General features: G+C 35.6%; 1 protein-coding gene across 3 annotated transcripts in view; it reads left to right on the forward strand.

Annotated features, from left to right (window-relative positions):
- LOC116775505 (mitogen-activated protein kinase kinase kinase kinase 5) overlaps positions 1–18,503 on the forward strand; it is a 28,450-nt gene extending 9,947 nt beyond the window's left edge. Inside the window, exons 2-23 of one of the 3 annotated variants that reach the window (XM_061525046.1) lie at positions 6,525–6,728; positions 6,947–7,053; positions 7,569–7,707; positions 7,802–7,874; positions 8,142–8,332; positions 8,631–8,732; positions 9,029–9,114; positions 9,318–9,427; positions 9,869–9,980; positions 10,288–10,338; positions 11,137–11,175; positions 11,734–12,602; positions 13,097–13,221; positions 13,668–13,749; positions 14,018–14,140; positions 14,480–14,629; positions 14,773–14,897; positions 15,216–15,348; positions 15,624–15,742; positions 16,576–16,687; positions 17,156–17,282; positions 17,367–18,503. In XM_061525046.1, the coding sequence (XP_061381030.1) occupies positions 6,525–6,728; positions 6,947–7,053; positions 7,569–7,707; positions 7,802–7,874; positions 8,142–8,332; positions 8,631–8,732; positions 9,029–9,114; positions 9,318–9,427; positions 9,869–9,980; positions 10,288–10,338; positions 11,137–11,175; positions 11,734–12,602; positions 13,097–13,221; positions 13,668–13,749; positions 14,018–14,140; positions 14,480–14,629; positions 14,773–14,897; positions 15,216–15,348; positions 15,624–15,742; positions 16,576–16,687; positions 17,156–17,282; positions 17,367–17,466 (3,279 nt within the window). In that variant the 3' untranslated portion in view covers positions 17,467–18,503. The remainder of the gene's footprint in view (positions 1–6,524; positions 6,729–6,946; positions 7,054–7,568; positions 7,708–7,801; positions 7,875–8,141; positions 8,333–8,630; positions 8,733–9,028; positions 9,115–9,317; positions 9,428–9,868; positions 9,981–10,287; positions 10,339–11,136; positions 11,176–11,733; positions 12,603–13,096; positions 13,222–13,667; positions 13,750–14,017; positions 14,141–14,479; positions 14,630–14,772; positions 14,898–15,215; positions 15,349–15,623; positions 15,743–16,575; positions 16,688–17,155; positions 17,283–17,366) is intronic. The other 2 variants (XM_061525047.1, XM_061525048.1) reach the window with 2 other exon arrangements.
- The last annotated feature ends 100 nt before the right edge of the window (positions 18,504–18,603 follow it).

Genomic DNA, 18,603 nt, shown 5'->3' on the forward strand with positions numbered 1-18,603 from the left:
ACCGGTCGATGATAACCAACTTCTTTTGGCCTGAAATCGAGAATATGGATCTGGACAACATGTGGTTTCAACAGGACGGCGCTACGTGCCACACAGCACACGCTACGATGGAAGTTCTGCACGAGCAATTTCTGGACATGGTCATCTCGCGCGGAGGCGACGTGAACTGGCCACCGAGATCGTGCGATTTGACCCCGCTGGACTTTTTCTTGTGGGGTTTTCTTAAGTCGCAGGTCTATGCCAACAAGCCGCAAACCACCGATGCCCTCAAAGTCAACATACGCCACGCCATCGATCAAATACAGCCCGATTTGTGCGCCAGAGTCATCGAAAATTGGACCTTTCGTGTGCGCGCCACCAACCGAAGCCGTGGCGGTCATTTGAATGATGTCATATTCCATACATAATGGGGTCGATAGACCTTCCAAATAAAAAAAAAATTTCGCAAATATCTTTCCTACATGTATTTTTTTTTGCATTTCAAAGATCAAGCGCCCTTAATGGAAAACCCTATATATATTAAATTGTAACAAGAAAAATAGCACGTTAAATGTGTGTCATAGTAAATCCTTATCAAAACTAAGCATAGTGTTATCAAGGGTGTTGATGTAGGAGTAAAATGCTTTTTGTTTTATCCAATTCGGACGTTTTGTTTAGAAGGTAACCACGAGTACGAGACACTTAGAATTGGTGTCTAATAATGAATTATTTGTCAAAAAATTTTAATTATTTTTACCTCACAGTAATATTACATATTTCATTGTGAACAAAGCTCTCATTGAAATCATCAAATCACTTAATTTTAATCAAGGTATTAGAATAGTATGAGTATGTTACGTTATAACGCCTAACCCGAGAACCGATTTTGATAAATTTTTGTATAGAGATAGATGGAACTCGGAAGAAGACATAGGTGACCTTTTATCCCGATCTAAATCCTATTCCCGGTGAGACCAAGAAGTACGATTCGGGTTCAGTGGCCGTAGTGGCAGAGAACAACTCTGATGTTCACGCGGGCCGAGTCGCGGGCCAAACCCAGTATATTATATTTATGAATGAAATTTCTTTTACATTGATATTAATATTATAATCATGTTTGTTAACGTCAGTTAATAACGACGTTTCAGATCCATCACTATTATCAACAACAACGTGCATCTTCAGATCGCTGTTGAAGTATTGGGTCTTGTAGTCTTTAGACGACATTATATATATACTATTTTATACACAGATACGTTGAAAGTGAAAATGCAGCGATATCTAGAACATTCTAGAGACTATGGTGCAGTCGAGGGTTGCTTGTGAATTTTTAAGTCGTATCACAGCACTTCGACCCATATTGAGATGCTGCGAGACCGCCCCGAGAGCCCTGGGTCAAGGTCTCGCGGCAAGTTGAAGGCCGTCCGGACGTGTTATGACAGAAAAGTATTGACTGTCATCCTATATTGAAAAAGATATGTCCATTGACGATTATTGAATTGGTTTTTGTGATTGATCTAACCGACTTGCAAAGAATAAGATTTATTATTCGTGTCGTATGTTTGTATGTGTGTTCGCGTGTTGTTTATGAACTAAATACATTGTAGAATTTTATTGCGAATTCTCGATATACTTATACTGAAGGGCTCATAACTACTAAGTGCGGTGCTAGTTGAGATCCCTAAATCCTTGTTATCTCAACTCGTCCTAAGCTATCAATAAACACCTACAGTGTAAATTATTAATTAATATTGAATCCGTCAAGAGATAACTCTTCTTCTTCTGCTTCTATACTTTATCTCACATGATAGAAGATTAATTTAAATTAAATAGAATTAATTTCAGTAACAAAATATATATCTTCAGAATCATGTTCACGTTTTCGTCTTAAAGGACTCGTGTGTCAATATAAATATAATATGTATAATATAAAGGGAAATATTGTAAAATAAAATTCTAAAGGTCAATTATAATTTGTTTTAAAAATTAGATTTTCTTTAATGTTTTCTATAATTTTTCATATAAATGTAGATTTTTTTTGTCATCTTAAAAAATCTTTAAATTTTTTTATCTTTAAGTTTTGTCTAGTTAATAGTCTGTAGTATTTGCTTGTGTTTATTTCAATGTATAGATTACGCCTTACGGTATAGGCACAATTATACCACAGTTTTAGTACTTGAGTTTCTAATACTTCTTTTAATATATATTTTATTCATAATATAATTTTTTCTTTGTACAAAATATTGTATTCTGTATGCTTAAAATTTCATATCAACATATTACTTCATGTCTCACAATTTTTTACCTTCTTTGTATATAGTACGAATTTTATAAAATTTGCTTTTTTTAATCTACCCCATATAAGTAAGTTATAATGTAATGGAACCATTACAATCCAAATATTTACTTAAAATAATTTTAATTTTCGTTTTTTTTTTTTTAAATCATTTAATCGTTGCTATATAACCTTTTTTGCATCCAAAGCATAATAATCATTCAGCCAACGTCAGTCGTGATCGCGGCTAAACATTCAACTGTCATGTCGTTCCAGTTAAACAGTAGAGGAACATGTCGCCAGTGTTTTTACCTTTTCCCTGATTATAATTACTTAGCATGGAAGCGGGCCGGGCTGAGGACTAAGGCTTTGTTTGACATTTACATCAAAAATGGCGGGAATTTAAATTTTTCTTTTCTTTGACATTATCCTGACAGCTGTTAGTTTTTTATCTTTAGCAATCTGAAGTTATATAGACGTTATCTTACGACTATAATATTATTGCACAAGTAAATTATTTAGAGTATCTAATATCTTATAATATAATGCAAACGTTTTTATATATTTTCGTACAGTAAAGTATACGATATATGTATATATATAAACTTGTTATATGATAGTATCAGAGACTGTCTGTTTGTAGTCTGTGGAAGGAATCTCGAGTTCACTACACATAATGATCTGTATGTGGGTGTATTTTATATGTTTTTATATGTCCCTTTCCAGCCATACCTTTTACCAAAATACTGTCAGTTCTGTAGTTTCGTTCCTATAACATCAGCTATGAAATCGTTTACGAGCATTTTGCGTTGAAAACCTAAATATTTACGGTTTGACTTTATTCATGGACACGTAGTCATATTATTTGGATGATATAAAACAAATTTACTCTACATATAATTAAATATGTAGTCACGAAAACTAATAATAGTTGAACATATAGCTGCGAGATGAGCGGAATTGTATATCCGCTCCTCTCATTGACATAGGTACATGAGACAATAGTTATTAATTGATGAGAGCACGTGCTCCGTCGGGGTGACGCGGACGTAGACAGCGCGGCCGGGTACACTATACCCGGGATCTCATACAACGACCGGCTTGAAAGTTCAAATGATAATAAATAAATTATGATTTTTTAATTACAAACTAGAAAATGTAGAATGAAATATGCGTCTCACGAACAGGTTTCGAACCTGCTGCCTCTGGGTTACTGCATCCACTTGCTTAACCAACTAAACTATGGTGTCTTTACTTGAGGCCGTGAACAAAATGTACTACACACTTAACTAGGTATATATTATAATTTTAATTTTAGTGTTAAAAACAATAGCTAAGGATAAATGATGTCGCTTCTTCATATATATTTCAATTATTAAATATAGTATGTTTTAAATAAGATTATTTCTTGATATATTTTGCTAAATTTCTATTGGATGTTATTTAGTATCCGTACTGGTATCATTGAAAATTTTAATTTTATTTATACTTATCGTGAAGGGCTAACACATAATTGCTATAGGTCTAGACTTCGAGGGGGTCTCAGTATTGTATACTGAGAGCATGTCAACGGAGCCCTGCAGACTACACGTTATACGAAAAAACAGAGGCGCTATATTTGACGCGGGACTAAGGCCACTGATAGTTACAATGACCCCCCACAGGGCTGAGAATAAAAACACGCAAATCTGTACACGATTTAAAACAGTTTGAAACACGTACATTTATGTACATGTACATAATATAATAAGTTATTTGAATTGAAGTTAATGAAGACATATTTGTAATTGTATATATTATGTTTGTTATAAGGTATAATACATGTATATATATGTAGCTCGTGTGTTGTTCACTTGTTACGTCTGACATCTGAAACTGATTTAATATATAATTAATAGAGACACGAAGTCTGAAACAGAGACACATAACCCTAACTCTTTTTAACCTACGGCGTTCGAATCGAGGGAGACTGGCAATTGAGTATCCCTAAGGGCACTGGATGATTACTATATATATACATATATATGTATGTATATATGAAAAAATATGACGCCACGATAATATTTTATAAGACTGTTATTTTACATATAATTTTTTAAATTTAAAATCTTAATGCTGGTATTTTTTTTCCCTACATGGGTTATTTTAGTGCACGCTATGACCTATTTTCTTAGTTAGTTTCGGGTGACAATTAATCGTTCAAAGCTTTTTAGACCTCACTGGCTGCTTTTTTTTTTTGGAAATTTTCAATAATATTAACGTTTTATAAGAAATTATTTAATATATTTCGTTTTATATGTTGTAATTGTACAAAACATTTTACTCGTTTTTATTGTTTGAGAAACGTCCTCATGAATGATTAATGTTTCGTAATTTTTAAATCAAATGTGAATTTATATATATATTTTTTTGTTTAGAATATCTCAAATACGTATGCTTATATGTGTTTCTTTCCAAAAAAAATAATAATAATATAAGTAATTTTATTTTTCCTTTGTGTTGTCTTGACTTCAATTCGCTCGCATGTTACTTTGTTACATTAGAAAAACTTTAAAAAAAATACACAACGCATCTTATGCTGTTGATAGTAAAGCTTAAATTCGTATGCAAGTCCTGCGTGGCGTGTTAAAAACTAATTTAAATATAAATTTGTAGTGTCGTCTGTATTGAATATTTATGTAAGCACTTTAAAATATTTATACGTATACTATTAAAGAATTTCAAGCTCATGGCATGGACTCGGAGAACTATAGGACGGTTTTATCACCCTACATCAGTCGTCTAGAAGCTTAGCTGTGAGAAGCGGATGAAATTTATTCATTAAAAGTATATTTAATACAATTCATCTCTTTGCTGTTCCGAGTTACGGCGGGGTCATTGACCGTAAGCCTGTTTCGCTAATTAAAACGCTGATACCCAAATTGAGAACTCTAACCGTTATTCGTTCGTGTGTATATAACGATATATAAACACGTATGTTATTTAAAAAAAAATTTAAGACCATCGCATCTTCAATGAAGTTAATTTTATTTAATATCTGTATATATAATTTTCGATCTTGGAAATAATTTTATATCCTCCTAATTTATAAACTCTGACGATCCACACTAATACATAAATCGTAAGCATTTTCATCAATTTACTATTAAGTAATACATTGTTTAATGTCGCGTTCCGTGTCCAAAAAAAAAGTTATACTATAGTGTGGCAAATTTTTTAATGAAAATATTAAAGCTCCGTGTACAGTGTGAGCCGGCGAACTCTGGTTGATTAATTTAAAACTACCTACATGACGTATTTACAAACCTAGGCACCTACTTCTAAATATTTCGCAGTATTTAATTAGAGCTGTTAACTCCAGGGAAAGTTTTGTTATTCTCTATTTCTTTCGTAATTAATTATACATACATACATCGCTATAAAGGTGTTATCACTTATTAGTGCCCCTTACTAGCAGTTCGCTCAAACAGAACGAGTGCGGAACGTTTGATATGAACTCAATTTTTATATTTAATTAGGCTTACCATTTGAAAGCAAAACGTACATCGATTTGGGTGGCGCCGCGGGAAAATAGCTAGTAATTTATACGATTATTTGACATATCATGATCACCTATCGGTGCCCATTGCTGAGCAAATGCCTCTTCTCAAATATAGAAGGTTGGAGCATTAATCACCACGCTTGCACAAGGCGGATTGGCGATTTCAAACTTATAATTTCAAATAACAAGTCCAGGTTTCCTCACGATGTTCTCCTTCACCGCCTGTCAGTGGTGTCTAAATAGTCTTTGACTGTATAATAAAATTAACATATCTATCCCTACCACGAGATTGCAACGACAAACTATTTACGAAGCGTTATTCGCTTTTTGTTCGACGACATACGTTAATACTATGACTGACATGATTTATGAATGAAAAAAGGAGACGCTTTGTATGCAGTGGACTGCGCAGACTCGTGGTAGGGATAATGATATATTTAGTAGCAGGTTCGAATTCTGTTCGTGTAGATCACCCTTTCCCCGATAACGACGGCCTAAAGGGGGGCGGTAAGAGTTCCAAAGAGAAATAGGGGCGTTGTGTAGAGTCCGGGGGGGTGATTTGTAACTTCATGTGACTAGGAGAAGTTAGAGTTCATTTGCACTAGGTGAAAAAATGTAGGCACCGAAATAATTAATTCTCAAAGTGGGCAGTTGACGAATTTAGCTTGTCAACCGCTAGTGTAGATGTATGCTTCCGTATATTTTAATCAAAATAATATTTTTTGTAAGGCGAAACGTCTCAACGGTTGCGGTGAGCTGGCCGCCATCAAGGTGATCAAGCTGGAGCCCGGCGATGACTTCGCCATCATCCAACAGGAGATACTGATGATGAAGGACTGCCGGCATCCCAACATAGTGGCCTATTACGGCTCCTATTTGAGGAGAGACAAGCTCTGGATCTCTATGGAGTATTGTGGAGGGGGCAGCCTGCAGGTACGACCTCATGTGTTCAGTTAAATTCAGTGATATTTTAAACAACGAAATCTTGTAAACAACTCATTTGTATTAGTTTAAATTAATATAGCAAACTGATTATTTCAATCGTCAATCGCTAACTGTTTTTTCTGTGCTTATTCTGTTATTTTTTTTTAATTTAAATGGCGATTAGAGGTTTGTTGATGCGTTACAATAATTCTGTTTACCCAATCAAGGACATCTATCACGTGACGGGTCCCCTCACGGAACTTCAGATCGCCTACATGTGTAAGGAAACGCTTACCGGTCTATCATACTTACACAGCATGGGGAAGATGCATAGGTAATTTGTCAAGTACACTAGCAGAAACTGTACATAACTCTATAGCGATATTCTAATTGTTAATGAGTAATTGACGTTATAGCGTCAAACGCTAAATTCCACTGATCAGAATTTGAGTTTGCTTTACTTTACCCACCATCCTAATGAAAAGCGTGGTGGGTTATACGCTGTTTTAATCACGTTTATTTAATATAAATAAAAAATAAATTTAAGACAAACCTACTTAGATGTAAATCGAACCTAAGAGCTCGTTGGAGAAACAGCGTCTTATGTGATTATATACAAGGAAAATATATAGAATTACTAACTACCCACACCTATAACAAAAACAAGTCTGTAACATACATTTTACTCATACGAAAAATATTAAAGTCAATTTTTCTCCAACTGTGACTGTCGTTACGCCAAATTACATCTAGATCTGTTAAGGCACTCCTTTGTAATTGACAAACAAACATGCATATATATTATCACTTATAGTATATTAAGAATAAAAAAAAATTTATATGTTCCAGGGATATAAAGGGGGCCAATATACTTTTAACCGAGTGTGGTGATGTGAAGCTCGCCGACTTCGGAGTATCAGCACAGATCACAGCTACCATCAACAAGAGGAAGAGCTTCATTGGCACGCCGTACTGGATGGCACCCGAGGTAAGCGCTTACGTATCTCAACAGCTTCATAAGTCATCACTTACATATCTAATAAATTGTAAGTCACGAATTATTAATTATTATTATTTCTCAGGTCGCAGCCGTTGAGAGGAAGGGTGGATACAATCAGCTGTGTGATATTTGGGCCTGTGGTATCACAGCTATAGGTATGTTAATATATATATATCTTATTTATGTGCTTATTCACATATATATAGGTATATGTAAATATGTACATCTAAGGTTGAGTAAAAATATAATTTTATCATAATTAAAACCAATTTTGGAATTGTCATACTAAAATTTGTTTATAAAATATTACTGACATTGCTTATCGCGTTATATGCTGGGCTTTAATGTTTAGGAGGTGGCCCATAGTGGCCAATGGTGGCCAAAATATGGCCAATATATATAATAAATATATTTTCTTATAGAACTAGCAGAACTTCAGCCTCCGATGTTTGAATTGCATCCCATGAGGGTGTTGTTCCTCATGTCCAAGTCGGGGTTCAAACCCCCACAGCTAAAGGAGAGGGAGAGGTGGTCGCAACTCTTCCACGGCTTCCTCAAACTGGCCCTCACCAAAAACCCCAAGAAGAGACCCACCGCTGACAAGCTGTTACAAGTGAGTTTTGATATATTAGGTATTATAATGAAAATGTTGCCGAGTTATAAACTTTCTTAAACATGTAGGATAATATATGGGTTCTGATGCAAAACAAAACCAGCTGCAATTTGTAATAATTAAAGCATAAAAAAAAATTTTTTCACAGATATTTTCCAAGAGGCCGATGTGTGTCGTTACAAAAGACTTTTTTCAACTATTGCCATAAAGAATATTAAATTTTTTTAAACATTAAAGTTTGAACCATAGAGAGTAATTTATACATTTTTAATTATTTTTATATATTTATGCTTCCCAGCACGCTTTCTTCCAACAAGACATGTGTAAGCGCCTGGCTATTGAATTGCTCCACAAGTACTCAGACCCTCCCAACTGCAGTCAAGACATGGACGAAGACGGGGTATGACACTATATCACATACAACAAACTCTGTCCCTAGCTGTACAAGTAAATTAAAATATACTGTCCCTTTGTATGCACACTTAAATACCTTATTTATTGAATATTTTTTGTCCTTCTGTGTGCTTTGGATAATCTTTAAAATGATTGGACCCATTTTGGAGGGGTTTTCACTATCCTGAAATGATAACTTTACACCTCACGTGAGAATGAGTAATTTAGAAGACTTTTATCCAAAGTCCATATACAAATATGTAAAAAAATGTGATTTGTCAATTAGCAACTTATATTGTACAGGGTGTTTCGGATGTGCCTCAACGTATCGCCTCTCGTCAGACGAGAAGAGATAGACCACAGCATCTAAGATTGGACCACGCCCTCAGGTGATTCATTATATAAGACACCCGAAATAATCATAAGGCAAAAGCCGAGGGCTGTAAATAGGTTTGACAATATTTTTATGTCATTTTTCTTACGAAAATATAAACAGAATGGAGTTTATGAGGCTCAGATCTAGTACATAACACATTAGGTCCAGTACATACTATCGGAGGTAGATGACTAAGATCTTTATTTGTGATTACAGATCTTCCGAGGAACGTCGGTCGGGAGTGTACGACGAGTCACCAATCGTTGAGCTGGACCCCGTCGACGAGATGGGAGATCGGGAAGACGGGGGCACTGTGAGGAGGACGGGTGAGAGATAGGCAGAGATAGAGGGAGATGAACATATAGGGTGTTAATAGATTAATATTACTTATTATACTGGTCCAATATATACAGGATGTTTCATTAAAAGTAGAAACACATACACATTTGTTAGGAATTTAAGCTAAGAGATTGTATTGTAACTATCTCTGATACTTTGATGACTTGATTAATCAGAAGTTTTTTTACTAATTATTGGGATATGACCAAAAAAACATTCTTTTTAAATTTTTTATTTATTTTATGTCTCTGTCGTAACTGTTGACTCCCATGCTTAAAAAACGATCTATATAAAACTATGAATACGTCTATATGTATGTATATTGTTTTCTTTCCTCCACAGATAATTTAACTAAATGCCTCTGTTGAAAACCTTAAAGGACATAGTAATTGAAGCTATAAATACATTGTCGCTAAAACATATTCCAGGATACCACAGACAGACCAGCGAGGACTGGAGCGTGGCCTCCCTCATGAGTTGTCCCAAACACAACCCACTGTCCCAGGACCTGACCACAGACTCGATGCCGACCAGCGAAAAGTCAGTATAAATAAAATATTTAATTGAAATATGTTACCAGAACAATCCTTCAAACGACATTATATATACACTAAGTAATTCCTATATTCCAAGTCCTACTATTATCTATATATTATTATTCTTATCCTTACCTTCCTTCCTTACTCCCTACCCTCACTTTCTTTGCCAGTGTAATTCCCACCTTACTCCCTACCCTCATCTTCTTCACCAGTCCCAACTCCAGTTTCCTCGTCATCCGTACCTGTACATGTATTTATTAAATGGCCCCTCTGTATATTTTAAATATATATATACGTTTATGTTATAGCAAGTGGTGTCGGGTCCTCACTGGTGACGATATAATGAGAATGACCTTGAGGTATATTAGGTTATGGCAAACAGAATTTCATTTTTCCTTTTTTTTTTTAACCGGTTGCGGTTCACTCTAACGGGTCTGAAGGTTTGGTGTTAACTTTTTTTTTGGTGTGTCGACGGTTAGAACTAGGTTTTTCTTTTTAGGCTTTTGAGAAATAATTGCAATACATTTTTTTTCACTTCCGTTCACTAACCCCGACTTATTTCTTCCCTATCTATATCCTCATCATCTCTGACCTTCAATATTTTTCGTTTCTTCTCTATTTCTTCCTTACTTTTACTTCCGTTTGACTCTCGCCTTGCAGTTATTTCGTATGTCGATGTCGAGTGTGCACATTGTGTAGAGGACACGGTTTAAAATTTCTTGCATGGATTTTTTGTGTTGTATGGCTTGTCATACAGACATATGATATCTATATGGAAAATAATATACATACTTTCGTTTGTATTTCCGTGTTACTACGTAACTACACGTTTTATAACACAATAGGTCATTTTATAGGTAGTATTTATCAAGTAATATATTTTTTGTTAAAAGGACCACGAGATACCTAATAATAGTAAAAATTAATTTATTTATATATGAAAACAAATGCATGAGGAGGATGTTTGAGAATTGTTTAGAAAATATGTCATAGTGTACAAAGCCGGGTCCGAGACAAAGTGGCTTCACGTTTATAAAGAGTGTTTTGTTGTATGACATAAGTATGACGTCACGGGTTCAAAGCTGGACGTATCCAGCTATGAACCGTGTCCCTGATACAAATAAGGATGTTTTTGTATTGCATTTCTCTTGTTCTAGGAGCCTCTTGCAATATATTGACGAAGAATTAATGCTCAGGTAAAATTATGTATGCATGTTTTATGTTTAAAGGAATAATAAACGAGTTTATAATGGACCTTAACGCGTGCGCTTAAAGCATACTTTGGTTTGTCGAAATTCTCTTCGCTCCGAGAGCTTTGTCGGTTTACTTACAAAATTAATATATTATGCGATATCATAGTTTATTGTTCCATATATTAAGTAATGTTTTTTGAGTATTTAGAAATCACTTAGTTTTTTATCCTTCACATATATATGCATGGAAATATATTTGTATTTTGGTTGTGCTTTGACGTCCGGGTGTTCCGGCGCACGGTAGTCAACTTAGTCCTGTATAGACATAAGATATCGGCCACGTAATTAATACGTATCAGTCCAATACGTAAGCGGTTCCCATCACTACTATAATGTCCCAAAGCACCACTTGTTATTTGAAATTGTTGAAATTTTAAAAGACAAATTTACTTTTTTGTGTCTAACAGCACTAAACCTGGCTTAAAACATGTAACCCAGCGATCAGCTTTATTGAAGAAGCTCTATGTATATATATGTTATAATTTTTGTATACTTTACCAGGGCGACATTACCTCTGACCGCTGAGAACGCGTCTATAGCGCAGGCCAATTCCGGCCTCTCTATACACGACCAACATCTCTCGCAATGTATACAATTAAAACAGAATTTCCTCAACAATTCCACGACGAACGTCTACCAGAGCCTCGCCTCCAACTTCCAATCTCCCGTCGGTAACTCATCTATATCTATAGACGATCCGCTAATGAGGAAACACGACACAGACATACTGTACGTAGACCAAGAGGACGAGGCCAATCATTCCCAGTTCAGAAACGCGAACTGCGAGTGCGGGCTGTGTCCCAAGCCGGAAACCAGGGGCAACGACACGCTGAGCGACCTGCAGAGGTCGGTGGCGTCCAAGTGCGCCTGCGACGCCTGCACCTCCAACGGAGACATACTGAGCTACTACAAGCATTGCTCAAACCAGAACACCGACTCCGGCATAGTGTACTGCGACGTATGCAAGAAGCAGAAAATATCGGTGTCCAACTTCAGAGCGCTGCAGATAGCGAACCGATTGCGGATATCGGACTCCAGCAAGGTGGAGAACGGCGAGACCTCGGACGACGACCTGTGCAGGAAGATAGACATGAGCCTCGACATGGACGAGAACAAGCCCTACGAGCACAGGAAGAGGCACAACAGACATCACTCGGACTCCGCGGCGGCCGGCATAGACTTGAGCCAGTTCTGTCAGTGCGAACTAGGAAACAGCACCAAGAGAAAAACCTCCTCCGTAGACGAGATATTCAAAATGGTGGACGACAACGGAAGGGAGGCGGAAGTGGCGGACGAGGAAGTCAAAACTGGCCAGAGGCAAAGGAGTCTGTCCGACAGCCAGAGAGATAAGGCTAAAGTGGAAAATGATGGTGAGTGGTATTATGTAGCGCCGTAAAAATTTTAAAGCTATGAACACAAAACTGTCTGAACCGAAAGCTAAGTTTCTGTTCCCACCGATGGTTAAGTAGTACATTAGAACATAAAATCACATCAATATAGAGTCTTGTAATTGTTCATCATATGTTAAAAATCACAATACCGCTGAAACACACACACACACACACACACACACACACATACACGCACACACGCACACTTTATATTAACAACATAAAAAAATATTGAGGGTAGAATAAAACTGTAATCACTTTGGCAAACTAAAGCCAAAAGTGTCTCCAACTTTAAAATATATTTGGTCATTAACCTCAAACAAATTATTATGTTTAGGTAAAATTATAAGATGATAAAACTGGCAGCACTTTCTGTCACATCATTTTTGTCTCAATAAAACCGTCTAATGTTTCTCATAGCCAACAAGTAACTTATAGTCATGATTTATCTTCTCCTATCTTATGCTCTTCAGCATCATCAACCCCCCCAGTACCTCCTCGGAGGTCTAGAGCTCGTCGTACTAGAACACCTCCTCGACCAGCGCCGAATGGTCTCCCGCCCACGCCCAAGGTCCACATGGGCGCCTGCTTCTCTAAGGTCAGTCACAGACATCTGAAAAGTAATGTACAATGAGACAAAATCATTAGCATGCCATGGATTCGTGCGGGCGCCGGGTCCATCGTTGCAGAGAGAGGAGCTTCAACAGTGCCTGGGACTTGCGACCCAGGTTTAGGTTTAAGGGCCCCTAACTAACGCGCGTTAAACGCTCACCTCCACCGTCCAAGCTCCTCTCTCTACCTAACTAAAACCTAAAATGTTCTAAGTAAATGCGAATAAGTTGTTTATTTTTATTAATGGCAATTGAACTGAAACTCAAAGTATATAAAGATCTCGAAGGCCATAGACTATTTGTATATAGGAATATTAACTATCACTTAAGTATGAAATTTTGCCTTATGAATGTTTAATTTTTTGATATATATATATAGCAATATATTATTTGTAATATAAAAAATACATAACTATAAAATTTTATACACAAGGTGTTCAATGGTTGTCCGTTGAGGATAAACTGTACAGCATCATGGATACATCCGGACACAAGGGATCAACATATACTTATCGGTATGCCTTATTCAATCATCATATGTATATACACTACAATCCTTAGAATTATTTTTATCAATGATTATAATACTGAACCTTTGTAATTTTGTAATGGCAACATTGAAGTATCGACTTGTATTTGAAAACTGTAAACACTGGCTCCAGCCATTTTATAGGACATTACTGGAAGTAACGCTGAACATTGAAAAACTAATCTGAAACTGTGCCTCGGACACTATATATGATCTAAGAAATTAATATATACCATATATGTATGGAATTTCAGGTGCTGAGGAAGGTATCTACACTCTGAACCTCAACGAGCTCCATGAGACAGCGATGGACCAGTTGTGTCCCAGACGAACCATATGGATGCATGTCATCAAAGATGTGCTCATGTCACTCTCCGGTATGACTTCCATGATATAAAAAATTCAAATATTATAAGTATGTATGTATGTTGCTGTTTCACACGAAAACTACTGAATGGATTTATATGAAACTGTATGGTAGTATAGTTCAGTTGTATTTATATGAAGTGACCTAACAGACAGTAGATGTCGCTGCTAGCTGCTGGAAAAATTTATCTCGTTATATTAAGCTTACACCAGGTAGTGATTTAGATAACTGCTGGTTGGGAATAGACTAAATAGCATAAAATCATCTTGTGTAAAAAATTATATGACATAGTTATAATAGGTTTACTATTATCATTTAAATAAAATTTGTATATATTGTCCCCGATCAGGTAAAACCCCCTCCCTCTACCGACACGAGTTACTATCGCTGTCAGGCAGTGGTAGGGGCGGCAGGAGCGGGGCTCGGTCGCTGCGAGTGGTGCCATCCAGATTACTACCACGAAGATTCGCTCCCACCACCAGAGTGCCGGACACTAGAGGTGAGCTCCATATATTGGTACCATCACCTGTGGATATGTTCAGTAGTTCAGTGATCAGCTCTTGTCACACTATACGTCACACTGACAGCACTTCAATAAGTGTCACTGCTGCCTCAATCAAATGCATGTGCTTATCTTAATAGGCTGTACCCGCTGTGCGGTGGCGCGGAGTCCCTACAACGGGTACAAGTACCTCTGTGGCGCGACACCGGCCGGTCTGTTCCTGATGCAGTGGTATGATCCCCTGAGGAAGTTCATGCTGCTTAAGGTTAGTGTATTGGTGCAGGTCTGTCGTTCATCGTTCTGGTGTCCTAAGACCTCAGAATCTGCAGGTCTATTAGTGATCAATATAATACTGGGACATTATTGAAATTGGCATCCGATTGCTTAGGTATTATAGATGTGCTCGCAGTATCATCGATACAAACGAGTATTTTTGCCAAATTTTATCGATTTACCAATTTTATGTGAAAATGAATCAATCTGAAATGTTAAAAAATGTACTGAGAACAATATATTAATATAAATGTATAGACATTTTCTTTTTATATCATAGTTTTTAATATTTTACATATATGTATTTCAGAATATAGAATGTGTTCTGCCGTCACCGTTATTGGCCTTTGAGCTGATCATAACTCCCGAGTTGGAGTATCCTCTGCTGTGCGTGGGTGTTACAAGGAAACCTCTGAGACTGAATCTGATTAATATAAACTCTGGTGAGAATAACAGTTAACCAACATGAAAATAAAGAGTGTTCTGCATTTGATCCAAAACTAAAGATTTAATTTCCTTTCAAAATGTTTACAATAGATGTAGTATATAATAGATTAATTCATTATGAAGATTACATCAGTGAAAAAAAATCTTGATTAAATATTTTCTGTTTGAAATCTTGAATATAAAAAAAACATCAACAAACATAAAGACAGACAAACATTAATATACTAATGGTTCATAAATAGTCAGTAACATTATATATATTAATATGAAGGTGCGAGTTGGTTCAATTCCGAGGAGCTGGCGTTATTACCAGGTGGCTCAAACACAGTGGTACCAAGGCCTGAAAGACTTCACACGTTGCGAGCTGTGAGACAACTTAATAAAGATTCGGTGAGTTATTGCTGTGAGCAGACCGAACATGATGTATATATAAGTGTCTGGGAGTCCCGCAGCCAAGAAGTGAACCTTTGTAATGTTTAAATGAAAACAAGGATAAGTAGCAGTCAATTTTCAGTGAACTCATATTGTTTCTTTAAGAAAAACTTTAAATATTGCTTAGAATTCACAATCCACCACCCCTTACTCTCTCCGTCTGTTTCCGTTCCCCGTCCCAGCAGCCTTGAAAGGTTAACGCAAACTTGTTAGAACATATGGGAGGTGTCACATCAAAAATAATATGCAATGTAATTCTCCCTTTTAGTATACTAAACACAAACAAGCATAAACATTATTATCTAATAAGATTTTTATATTAGTCTTAGTAAACTGGGCTCGGACACAGCTGTAGTTTTTGTCATATAACATCAATTTCAAAGATATATCCATACAAGTTAGTTCCGCGATAACTATTTAATTTTCAAATCTATTCTTTTTCGCTTGTTCGGGATTATTGCATGTTCATTCACGAGTTTAAACGAATGCAATGTATACTACTTACATTCAATTAATGCTATGAAATTTGGCGGTAAAAAAATGCTATGAATTTGACGGTAAACATTTTTACGCGCTATCCAAGAGTACGTGATTGACTTTGTTGCTAGCTACTAACTAGGTTACCTACACAAACAATGAAGACTGCCTGAATATCTCTGTCTATATTAGTTGAGATTTGGACTTAAATTGATTTAATTCAAAATTTTATACTTACTTAAAATTAATGTTGAATGTATATTATATAATAATTATCACAATATAATTTTATTTCTATTGTCTAATGTTGGCAGGTACTCGTCTGTCACGAGAACCTCGTTGACATTATACCAGTGTTGCCGTTCGAGAGAAGAAGAAATAAATTACTGTCTAGAATACAGTTCGACTTCAATATTGATAGTATATGTGAGTTATTATAATATGTGTGTATATTATTTAGTTAACATAGTTATACGAACTTGATAAAGGTGCGGGGATCTTTAGGGTACAATCAATGATTTTTATGTAGTGAGAAGTTAGAAAATATTGATCTTCGTAAAATAATCTGATCACTTCCGTCCCGATGACGATTAAATATATATATACACAGACTCAAAACAAGACACGATAGTTTAGTTAGCATCCTGACTGTAATGCGATATTCCGTAGATTGCAGGTTCGAATCATGCTCGTGTGGACGTATTTTTTTTCATATTATGTAATTAAGATCATAATTTCAAATAATTTAATGACAAATATGCACTATAGATTTCAAAAACATTCAGTCGCGGGTACACTCGTAATAGGAATAAATTTGTCCTTACTATTAATGTGACATTTTCTTGAATAACTCCATATATACTTGAATTTTATAATATATTGTAATATTGCCAGTGTGTCTGGCCGACTCCGTGCTAGCCTTCCATCGTCATGGAGTCCAGGGTCGGTCGCTGAGGAGCAACGAGATCACTCAGGAGATAACAGACGCATCCAGAGCATACCGACTGCTGGGACACGATAAGTATGTAACAGACACACATACATACATATATACTGACTAACAATAAAATTGAAATTATATATAAATCAAACAATTTTCTTACAGAGTTGTTGTTCTCGAGTCACATTTATTGCAGAACAACACACTATCTGGTGAAGACGGAAATGATTTGTACATTCTGGCCGGACACGAGGCTTCATATTAAATAAATATTGTCTTTATGGTTATTATAGTAAGCGATTCTTGCTATAAGTGATATTCTGGGTTGCAACCGCCCATACACCAGCCTCGAGATGAAAGGTTCATACATAACTTTATTCTGTTAAAGCTGTCCGGCTTAACAAAGTGCACGACCAGAACCATACATAGGTTTGGTTTCGTGGTTTGCAGTGACTTGACAATAGATTATAGTTTGCAGCTTCCCAGTGAGAAACAATCGAATATTATGATATATTAAATAGATATTGGGTTATATTGATCGATGTTATTCACATCTTAGGCCCGAGCACTGCCATTTTATTAAAATCCATTCCGTGGATGTTTGAAGCAATAAATATATTATTCGTGACCATCTCTAGATAAGGCTGTAGCATAAAACAAATACAATATTAATGTTTCGCTAGTTAAAAACATTAACATGAAAGATATAAAACGCCGCTTCTATTTATAAAGGATAGCACAAACATTGAAATCCCACGACGGTGTAGTCTGGGTTTAACTAACTAATGGAATGTATAATGATATTAATAAAGTTCAAATTGGTAAAAAGACATTCATTATAGATTGTTAACAAAGCTCGCTTTATATATATTATTTTTTTGTAAATAATTTCAATTATTCCAATTTAGTTTTAGCGAATTGTAATATATCAATAGATTAGATTAATTTCGTTGTAATTAATTTTTATAGCAAACCTCATTTCTGAGTGAAAATGGACTGTTTATTTATTTTTAATCTGTTGTTTGCTTTAACTTTTTTTTTTACATATTTTAGAAATCCCAAATATGAAATGAAATAGATTAATTGCACCTTTCCAATGTTTCTTTCTATTTAAGAATAAAATTTTGGATAACAAAAATTTAGAGATGTTTCTAAAAGGTCATATATGACTTATATATATAATTCCAGACGTTTTATCCCACTCTGTATCGGGACGTTGTATACTCTTTATTTATTTTTAATGAATTGTAACACCCAATAATCCCATTTATTTAAACATCTAAAATAAACTTTTATTTTCTATTTTCATTTTTTTTATTTCCTTTCATTGCTTCATAATTTTTTTTAATAATAGCGCGATTATTCTCTCTCTAGAATTCTCATTTGTTTCTTTGTAGACGAA

The sequence above is a fragment of the Danaus plexippus genome, chromosome 27 (genome assembly GCF_018135715.1).
Source record: "Danaus plexippus chromosome 27, MEX_DaPlex, whole genome shotgun sequence".
In the NCBI taxonomy this organism is placed as follows: Eukaryota; Metazoa; Arthropoda; class Insecta; order Lepidoptera; family Nymphalidae; genus Danaus; species Danaus plexippus.